Source organism: Doryrhamphus excisus, linkage group LG1, assembly GCF_037039965.1.
Source record: "Doryrhamphus excisus strain RoL-2023G ecotype Guam linkage group LG1, RoL_Dexc_Guam_v1.1, whole genome shotgun sequence".
Classification (NCBI taxonomy): domain Eukaryota; kingdom Metazoa; phylum Chordata; class Actinopteri; order Syngnathiformes; family Syngnathidae; genus Doryrhamphus; species Doryrhamphus excisus.
Window position 1 is genome coordinate 7,228,041 of NC_136357.1, and position 10,103 is coordinate 7,238,143.

At 40.8% G+C, this 10,103-nt stretch overlaps 1 protein-coding gene across 2 annotated transcripts; it reads right to left on the bottom strand.

The window, feature by feature from the left end:
* Positions 1-320: 320 nt before the first annotated feature.
* On the bottom strand, positions 321-8,247 carry pgghg (protein-glucosylgalactosylhydroxylysine glucosidase). 2 transcript variants are annotated; one of them, XM_078789076.1, is made up of 15 exons: positions 8,184-8,247; positions 8,015-8,055; positions 7,011-7,278; positions 5,662-5,872; positions 5,151-5,586; positions 4,950-5,069; positions 3,987-4,118; positions 3,805-3,916; positions 2,789-2,861; positions 2,579-2,715; positions 2,374-2,507; positions 1,381-1,476; positions 1,195-1,292; positions 907-1,133; positions 321-537 (listed from the first exon to the last, which is right to left on the bottom strand). In XM_078789076.1, the coding sequence occupies exons 1-15, from the start codon at positions 8,230-8,232 to the stop codon at positions 461-463; spliced, it is 2,211 nt and encodes a 736-aa protein (XP_078645202.1). In that variant the 5' UTR covers positions 8,233-8,247; the 3' UTR covers positions 321-460. The 2 variants fall into 2 exon arrangements, with proteins under 2 accessions (XP_078645202.1, XP_057931527.2); XM_058075544.2 differs by lacking the exons at positions 8,015-8,055; positions 8,184-8,247 and adding an exon at positions 7,591-7,833.
* Positions 8,248-10,103: the final 1,856 nt, after the last annotated feature.

Below are 10,103 nucleotides of genomic sequence, written 5' to 3' on the forward strand. Positions count from 1 at the left end.
ATGCGGGGATTATTCAACAGCCGACATGGAACTACAATTCGGACGAACCTAAACTGAAAAGAAGGGCGTGGTTAGCTTGTTGCCCAGATTTAAATGAACAAATCTACTGTGGGTCGGTATAATCTTGACTCCTCCTACTTCTCCGACACAAACAGGAACACATTTTTTTTTATTGAAGACTCGAATGTATGCTAATATGGACATTTAAGCAATATTCTGCAATATTTATACACTATCTGCGTGCACATCAATGTATTTAATTGACAAGTAAATAAAATAGCACACATTCATTTCATATTTTTATTATACCAGCACAGTCTCTTTTGACAGTAATTTGCTGTACAGTAATTAATTATTTTTATTGCCCTAGTTTCAAGTATGTGAAGTTTATTTACAAATGATTGACAATTGGAGTATTTGATTGGGTGCATGTAGTGATCGGGAAAGTCCAGTTCGTCTTTCACAAAGGCCAGCAGAAAGACGACGGTTCAAGTTTGCAAACAAATCCAGGTTCTCGAGGAAAAGTTACTGGAATCCCTGAACATATAAAGGATATAAATGAATTATGTGACAATACATCGCTTGAAGACAAGTATTAATACTTTTCATACTTTTCACTATTATTACATGATTAAGTCACATGAAAGTGTTCCAAGTAGTTTGTTACTATATCAGGCTATTCTTAATGGCTTGCAGTGAAAAAAAACAATTAACATTCCATCCATCTATTTTCTATGCCGCTTATCCTCACTAGGGTCGCGGGTATGCTGGAGCCTATCCCAGTGGTCTTTGGGCAAGAGGCGGGGTACACCCTGGATTGGTCACCAGCCAATCGCAGGGCACTGGATCCTGAAATACTTGTTTTATACAATAAAATTTAGTGTGTTTTCAGTGAGTTTTTTTTACCTGGGGTTAAAGGGATTTTAGTCCCTGATGCCTTGAGGATCACCTGCAGATCGTACGCTGTCTTAGCAAACCTCGCACCGCATTCCTGCTCCCTCAGTATGATGCAAACCTCATCTTTCCTGAAGAGCCAGTCCATCTCCTGGCCCAGGTAGCTGACTCCACGAATGCAAAGCTCGCTCAGGTTATTTGGAAGTAGTGGGGAGAAGGCCAGGCATTCCTTCTGAACTCTAAAAATAAAATATATTTGTATTGGCGTATTTGATTAGAGGTGGATGACAGATCACTCACCTGAAGCCAGTGTAACCAAACACCACAGCTTGCAAGAACCCTCCCATACCAGTGAGAAAGTTGACTGCACCAGAGCCGTCTGATGACTCGCTCCATACCTGAAAGACCGCCACATATTCCCTCAATATCCAGTTGATATTGAGGACGCTAAGTGTAATAAGTGTAATGAATGTGTCGGAAAGATACCTGGAAAGGTCCTTGGATGTTTTTGAAGCACTTGTCAAGTAAACGTTGCGCTTTCTCTGCCTCCCCCAGCTCCAGCCATCCAATCGCAAACATGCCCTGATTATTGAAGATAGAATCTCTTTTTGTACATGGCGAAGAGCAAACTGTTTCATAGGTGTTTTTTTCTCTCATTGCAGAGAAAATGGTACGATTTCCTTCCTTGCGGCCCGCGCAAGTTTGATATGGATGCTGTAGGGTATCATGTACCCAGGAAAAATTAGTACATTTGATTAATGTTCATGTTAAAGGTTAAATAACTGTTAATAGTTATCCTCCCTATCCGTGTGGAAGTGGTACGTTTTTGGCTATTTAAGTTTAAAGGAAATAACTTGAAGGCTACCGTTTAGGTCGCTAGCTCTCTAGTTTGCGAGTTAGCATGTGTCTCAAGACCCTGCAGTTGTGCAATATGTTGTAAATAAAAAGAGTATAAATGTGACTATAGTCGTGTTTTGTCATGTCTACAGGGCTCTAATAATGCTTTGTTCATTTTAACCTGAAAAAAATAATTTGTCTACCCACCAACTATATGTGGTTTCTTAAGTTTTTATTATTTGCCGTTTTATTATTATTATATTTATTTATTACTGAATAATTGATTTTCTTTATTCTTGATTTGTTTATTTATTTTTCATCTTATTTTGTGCAGAAAAATAAAAATTAAGATATGTGAGAACAATGGAATGTTTTATCAGAGCTTTTATTGTAAAAAATCGGAACCAAAGCACTGAAAAAGTTTGTATATTTTTCTGTTTTTAATAAATGTGTTTTTTTTTTGGAAAACCTGATGCGGCCCAGCCTTGCCCAGACCCTAGCTCCAGTGGCCCCCAGGTAAACTGAGTCTGAGACCCCTGCTATACACCATCACTTTCAGTCAATCAGTCAATTGTATAAAGGTATGGATATGATGTTTCTGCTCTTTTTATGATACCCAAATCCACATCCTGATAGTTTTACCCAAGTCATGGCTGGTCCATGAGGATCTGTGGCTGGCTCATAAGCTTCAAGATCATTTCTTCTAATCTCAGGAGACATGGCCAGACCCAGAGGATAACTCAGCATCACAGCATCTGCCTGTTTGACTGGATAACCTGCCAGTAGGTGGAAAAACAACATCATGCTCTACTGTATATAGACTGGATTAGAAGGGTTGAATAAATACCTTTTGAATAGCCTTCAAACTCAGGATGGTACAGAGATTGTTGGTCAAAGGGGATTTGGATGTTTTCAGCCACATCGTGCCATTCCTTTGGTGCAGGGTGTCTGAGAAGATCAGCTAATTCCACAGCAAACTGCAAACTAAAAATAATGACTGTTATTGCCTCACAGGTAGTAAGTACTACTAGTTGGAAACTACACAAACATTAAGTACCTAAATTTGGCCACTGTGTTTGTGTAGACAGAGTTGTTGACGTTGTAGTAGTACTCATCAGGTGGCATGACACCTAAGTCACACAGAAGTTAATGTTTCAGAATACATTACGAGCATTAGTTTACATCAGGCGTCTCAAACACGCGGCCCGTGGGCCAAATGTGGCCCGCAGGCCACTAGTTTGAGGCCCCCGCCTTGATATGAAAGTTTAATGTTAGTGCGGCCCGCGCAAGTTTGATATGGATGATGTATGGTATCATGTACCTAGAAAAAATGATTACGGTTGATTAATGTTCATGTTAAAGGTTAAATAACTGTTAATAGTTATCCTCCCTATCCGTGTGGAAGTGGTACGTTTTTGGCTATTTAAGTTTAAAGGAAATAACTTGAAGGCTACCGTTTAGGTCGCTAGCTCTCTAGTTGGCGAGTTAGCATGTGTCTCAAGACCCTGCAGTTGCGCAATATGTTGTAAATAAAGAGTATAAATGTGACTATAGTAGTGTTTTGTCATGTCTACAGGGCTCTAATAATGCTTTGTTCATTTTAATCTGAAAAAAATAATTTGTCTACCCACCAACTATATGTGGTTTCTTAAGTTTTTATTATTTGCCGTTTTATTATTATTATTATATTTATTTATTACTGATTGATTGATTTTCTTTATTCTTGATTTGTTTATTTATTTTTCATCTTATTTTGTGTAGAAAAATAAAAAGTACGACATTTGAGAACAGTGGAATGTTTTATCAGAGCTTTTCTTGTAGAAAATCGGAACCAAAGCAAAGTTTATTCATTTTTCTGTTTTTAATAAATGCGTTTTTTTTTTTTTTTTGGAGAACCTGATGCGGCCCAGCCTCACCCAGACCCTAGCGCCAGTGGCCCCCAGGTAAATTGAGTTTGAGACCCCTGGTTTACATAAATGTGACATATTCTAGTTAGTTGCGTTAGTTGCCAGACCTCATGTTAGTAGCAAATAGTAGTAATGTCATCAATTCTTTGTTAATAGTGGTCTTTACCGAAGAGATTATACTTATGATCCTCTGTGCTCCAGGTTACCCTGGAAACCCAGTAATCAGCCACTCCCCATACCAGCTGACTGCCCCGTCCATCAGTGAACATGGTCAGGTCCTGCAATGGGAAGCTGAGTTATTATCACCTCTAATGCAGGAGGAGATGCATGATGCACGGTGGTTCAAACCTCAGTGAGGTAGTAATAATTCTGAAAGGCAAGTGCGACGTCTCCATTGATGTGAATCTCTTGTTGTCCGTAAATGTCATCAGGGCACATCTCCCTCCCTGTCACAGCACTCTCCCATGGAAACTTCAGCCCCTGTGTTTAGAGAATAGAAGGTTCATGTCACAGTAGCCGCACACATTTAACAAATGAAACAATAATCTGTTCCAGTGTCAAAATGCGTCCATTTGTATACCCTTTTACAGTGGCATTGGAGATAAAAGCCAAGAAAAAAGCAAAGCTCAGTTAAATCTAACTATGTTTAGATCTGATGTCATATACAGTATAACGTTATGATTGTATTTTTATGTTTTGTTATACATCTTATGCTGTTCTGATTTCCACCTATCACTCTGCTCCTATCCTATTCTGGATTTTTGCATTTTCGGGGTAGCATAACATGGATGGGACAGTGCCTGTGTGAGAGTATGCTGCAATACCAGGAATGGAGTATCATTAACACCCGAGACTCACTTTATGCCACTTGATGTTCATTCATTCATGCTGGGGTGCTTGAGCCTATCCCAGCTGTCTTCGGACGAGAGGCGGGGTACACCATGGACTGGTTGCCAGCCAATCACAGGGCACATATAGACAAACAACCATTCACACTCACATTCATACCTATGGACAATTTGGAGTCGCCAATTAACCTAGCATGTTTTTGGAATGTGGGAGGAAACCGGAGTATCCAGAGAAAACCCACGGGAAGAACATGCAAACTCCATACAGAGTGTGGATATCCTCATACATATAAATATTTGATCGCAGGATTCTGTGAGGTAGTATGAAAGTGAACACAACAATGTTTCTGTTTGAAATGCACAAGTGTATAAATGCGGGATAGTCTGTTGTGGATCTGATGCGCCTATTTTGCAGTGGATCTTCGTGTGAAAGAGGATTATGATAATCAGTGTGCCATCCTACCTTGAAACCCTGCCTTTGTGCATTGTATTTAGCACCATCAAGAGTCTGCACCCTGTACTCCAGCACAGCTCGGGCCAGCTTTGGGTAGAATAAAGCCACAGTGGGGTATATCCAAACCTCCTGTGGTGTTACATCATATCACCATGAGGAGCCATGTCAGATTTGAGAATGAAAAGTAGTTTACAGAGGCATCATTACTACCTGGTCCCAGAAGGCATGGCCCCAATAATCCTGACCCTCGCCGCCATTTGATAGTCCACCTGGACTGACTCCACCAAAAGAGCTGGAGGTGTCATGTATGGAGGGGAAGGCACTAAGGAGGTAGAACATAGAACCAATGACAGCCTTCAAGAGGCGCTCTGACCCCACTACATCCACCTTGCTATGCAGCCACAGCTCCTGCCAAGCCTTCTCATGAGAAGGACGCAGGTCACCTGTCGCCATCAGTTCCAGGCCCTCATCAAAATGAGCCTGAGCGAGATTTAAAGAGTCAGCCACAGCCACAATGAAGCACCAGCGATGCCGGCTACGCTCTGGTGGCAACGTCAGTGTGGAGGGAATGGGGGTCCAGATGAGGTGAACCATAGGCCGGGGACCTTCTGGGAACTCTGCAGTATGCGTCTGACCTTGGATGTATCTAAAATTGAAAAAAAATAAACCCTACAGAGAACACTATGACAAACATTATTCCTATTTTTGAGGAGGAACTCACCTTCCACCTTTGTAATCAGGCCCAGACTGAAAATCAATGTCTTTGCTCTGAGGGGTGAAGGAAGTGACCAGGTTGACTGTGAGCGGCGCTTCTGAGGTCACATTGCGCACCAAGAGAATCTCCATCACCATCAGGTTGGAGTAGTAGCGGTGTGAGTAAAAAGACTGCGAGACTGTGGCGCTGGCCGAGGTCAGGGTGTGTGAGAAAACACCTGCACAAGCAAAACATGGAGTCTGTTTCACATACAGTAAACATCAACACAACTGTATTGCTTCAAATGAAATGAATACAAAGAGTTTGTTGGTGGTATGTTAGGATATTGTTATAATTAAGGGATATTTTCATTCATTTATTTATATTTCATATTCATATTATTTATATTTTTGACGGGAACAGTTCCTCTGGATTCCCCCCCAGGTTTGATTGCATGTTCTCCCCGTGCATGTGTGGGTTTCCTCCGGGTACTCCGGTTTCCTCCCACATTCCAAAAACATGCTAGGTTAATTAGCAACTCCAAATTGTCCATAGGTATGAATGTGAGTGTGAATGGTTGTTTGTCTATATGTGCCCTGTGATTGGCTGGCGACAAGTCCAGGGTGTACCCCGCCTCTCGCCCGAAGACAGCTGGGATAGGCTCCAGCTGATAAGAGGATTAGCGGTATAGAAAATGGATGGATGTCAATGGCTCCCCTTTTTTAAGTAGGATGACTATTTAATGGCATTAATTTTTCATTCATTCATTTTCTACTGCTCATCTTCATGAGGGTCGCGGGGTGTGTTGGAGCCTATCCCAGCTGTCTTCGGGCAAAAGGCGGGGTACACCCTGGACTGGTGGCCAGCCAATCACAGGGCACATATAGACAAACAACCATTCACACTCACATTCATACCTATGGACAATTTGGAGTCGCCAATTAACCTAGCATGTTTTTGGAATGCGGGAGGAAACCGGAGTACCCGGAGTAAATCCATGCATGCACAGGGAGAACATGCAAACTCCACACAGAGAAGGCCGAGGGTGGGATTGAACTCGGGTCACCCAGCTGTGAGGTCTGCGCGCTAACCACTCGATTTTAATTTTTGTTTTTAGCTGCTTTTATATCCAAATGCAGACACACACTGAAAACGGAAAACATTAATATAAAATGATATCTTAAAATAATAGAAAATAACAATTATTTGATCAAATCAAGCGCATACCTAGTACCTAAAGTTGCCATAAGTTTTTTAGCCACTGGACTACAATGCTAATGCTATTAACAATACTACCAATGAGTCCCCTTTCTGTTGTTTCACTATTTGTTCCACTTTAAGAAGACTTTAAGAAGCGAAAACCCAAAAGTGACTACCAGTGTGGGTGTCCAGGCTATAGGTGTCTTGACCGCCTTCCTCCATCTCAACCGTCACGGCCAGAGGACATGGGACGTCCGCACGGTGACACTCCCCTCCTTCCCCGTTGTACACCCTTCCCATGTGGAAGACGTTGTTGTACACCCTCCATCCTAAGAGGCCGTTGGCCAGCGGAGGAAGGAAGCGTAGGTCACTGGGGAGAGAGTCGCTGGAGAAGGTGTAAGGGTCAGTCGACATGGGGAGGAGGAGGGCGTCTGGAGGGGATGTCTGAATTGACGCATAAGGATTATCATTATGAACGTGGTATGGGGCTGAGATAAAAACACGAATACAGTGAGGTCAAATAATAGTTTTACGTTGTGTACTTTTGTGTCACAAAGCATTATGCATAAGATCACAATCATTCAAAATGCTGTGTAACTCCCTCGAATGCAGTGATTTTCAACAAGTGTATTCAATATCACTTTTTTTTAATTAACAGGTATTAATAATTTCCTGCAAATATCACGTCATTGCTGCGTGTCATTGGTGTAAAGACTAGCAGAGCAATGTAATATTCGTCCGTGTGGCAACACGTAGCTGATTGCCTCGTTCCTCTAATAGACTTAGTGATGCACGTGAGAGGTAATGGTGATATTTTGTAGTAACATTGTTGGATCTGCTGTGGCTAGTCCTTAATCAGGAAAACGTTGAAAGAAGCAAATAATATTGGTTAGTGGTGTGCCGCAACGTAAAAAAAAAAACGTAACGTGGCTCAAAAAAGGTTGAAAAACACTGCTCTAATGTGCAACGACATGTTGTTCTTCACTGCTCATTGGTGCTGCCCCATTAACTTACATGCAGCTAGGTAGGAACCAAAAACGAAAATAGGTAGGAACTTAAACGTGACAGCATATACTGACTGAGAGGCAGTTATGTGCTGAATTGGAGAATGATAATACTGTGTTGTAGTAGTAAAATACTGATAAAAATAGTCAGATAAAAATACTGATTTCATCCTTACTTTGCCCGGGTCTGTTAGGGAGGGAATATTTCTCACGTGACCTGGAAGAAAAAGAAGGAAGAAGATTGCGCATATGCCACAATGATGATGGTCAGTGACAGTCGTAGAAGTTCCAAAAACCCTTGAAAGTGGTTTATATCTATTTTTAAAAAATCATTTAAAAGGATACCAAATAAATCCCACGAATCGAAACTAGTCCAAAGTGGACCGTAGTCCATGCAGCTCACATTTGGAACTGGTTTCAGGTCGGCGAATAAACGTGGCACGGACTTTCCGTAGAAGATGGAGCCGGTAAAGTAAAGTGTCATTTACTCAGAAAGGTTAGTTGACTAGTTGTGAGTTTGGCAAAGTAAAGCATGCACTGGTGTTACCAAGCTCTTTAAGACTCTACTAAAACATCAGATAAAAATAATGGAAATAGAGTTCCATCATAAAACCTTATTCATCATGCTAGCAATTTTTTTTATTTTGACAGATATCGGAGGCCAGGCTTTCCATAGCAACTTGAAGGCCAAAAGCCTGATGTTATACGCCTATCTTTATATATTTTAAATAATAAAAAATCATTCATTCATTCATTCATTGATTCACTGCATGGTGTCTGACATCATTGAGTGGAAAAAAGTTATTCTCTCTTTCTGTGTGGAAGTGGTAAGTTTATTCATTCATTCATTCATTCATTATCCTGGGGTGCTGGAGCGTATCTCAGCTGTCTTCGGGCGAAAGGTGGGGTACACCCTGGACTGGTGGCCAGCCAATCACAGGGCACATATAGACAAACAACCATTCACACTCACATTCATACCTATGGACAATTTGGAGTCACCAATTAACCTAGCATGTTTTTGGAATGTGGGAGGAAACCGGAGAAAACACACGCATGCATGGGGAGAACATGCAAACTCCACACAGAGATGGCCGAGGGTGGAATTGAACTCAGGTCTTTTAGCTGTGAGGCTCGCGTGCTAACTACCCCATAATAAAAATTAATAATAATAATTTAAAAAAAAACACTCATATATTCCCGCCGCAAGGCATGCCGGGTACCTTGTGATACACTCCCAAACAGGAGTACTCTTGATATCCAATGTTTGATTGTTCATAGTTCTACCCAGCATGCCTTGCGGGCATTTGGTGGCTGATTTATGTGTTGCACCGTGAGCAAGTATGTCGTTCTTCATCACATTTTTTTAACCCAGTGTGACCCGTGAGTCAACAAGTTTACCCACCCGTGGTTAGAGGCATTATTTTTCCAAAAAATATTGGAGAATTTTCAGAGTTGTACAGTAGATGAGGGAGTGTTGTGCTGTTTTAGGGTTAATTCCAAACAGAACTACTATGTTCACATATTTTATTGCACTCACCACTTGAACATTTCAGAGTATTGTATAGTATTGATAACAGAAAAGTACACAAAAGTAGAAATAGGCTTTGAACACTAATGTAAAGGTCAAAACACAGCAAGGACAGGATCAACACAAATAGTCAGAAAGTATGTTGACCTTTTTCGAAGACCATTTCAGCACTCTATATTGAGCTTGATCATATGATGACATATTTACTATTAATCAAAGAGGGAGAATACTGCACAGGTTACAGTCAGAATGTTTATACGATACTGGCACTCTAGAATTTCCAGAAGGGTACTACGCCGTTCTCCAAGCTAAATCATGTTGTTGAAATGACCTTCCGCCTTCATTCCAACCAAGGACTGTATATTCCACTATTGAACAAACAAATGTACTGAATCCTCTGTACTGCAGACTTATGAAGGCAAAGGGACATTTGGAAAAGTTGCAGACAACTTTCTTTATTTAGTTTTGGATGTGATTGTTGGAAATAGTGGGATTTAGCGGACACAATTTTAATAGAACATATGGCTATTTCTTTCTCATAATTGAATTATTTTTAATTATCATCAAAGTCTGAACAGTGCAAAAAAAGTAAAAATAAATGTTATATAAAAAATTTTTAGTATCATGTGTACCTGTACAGTGCATGGCGTCACCAACACTTTAATATTAATTTGAATATTTGATAAAAACGGGAACCTCCAAACTAAGAAAACAATAATTTCTGTGACTTCCAA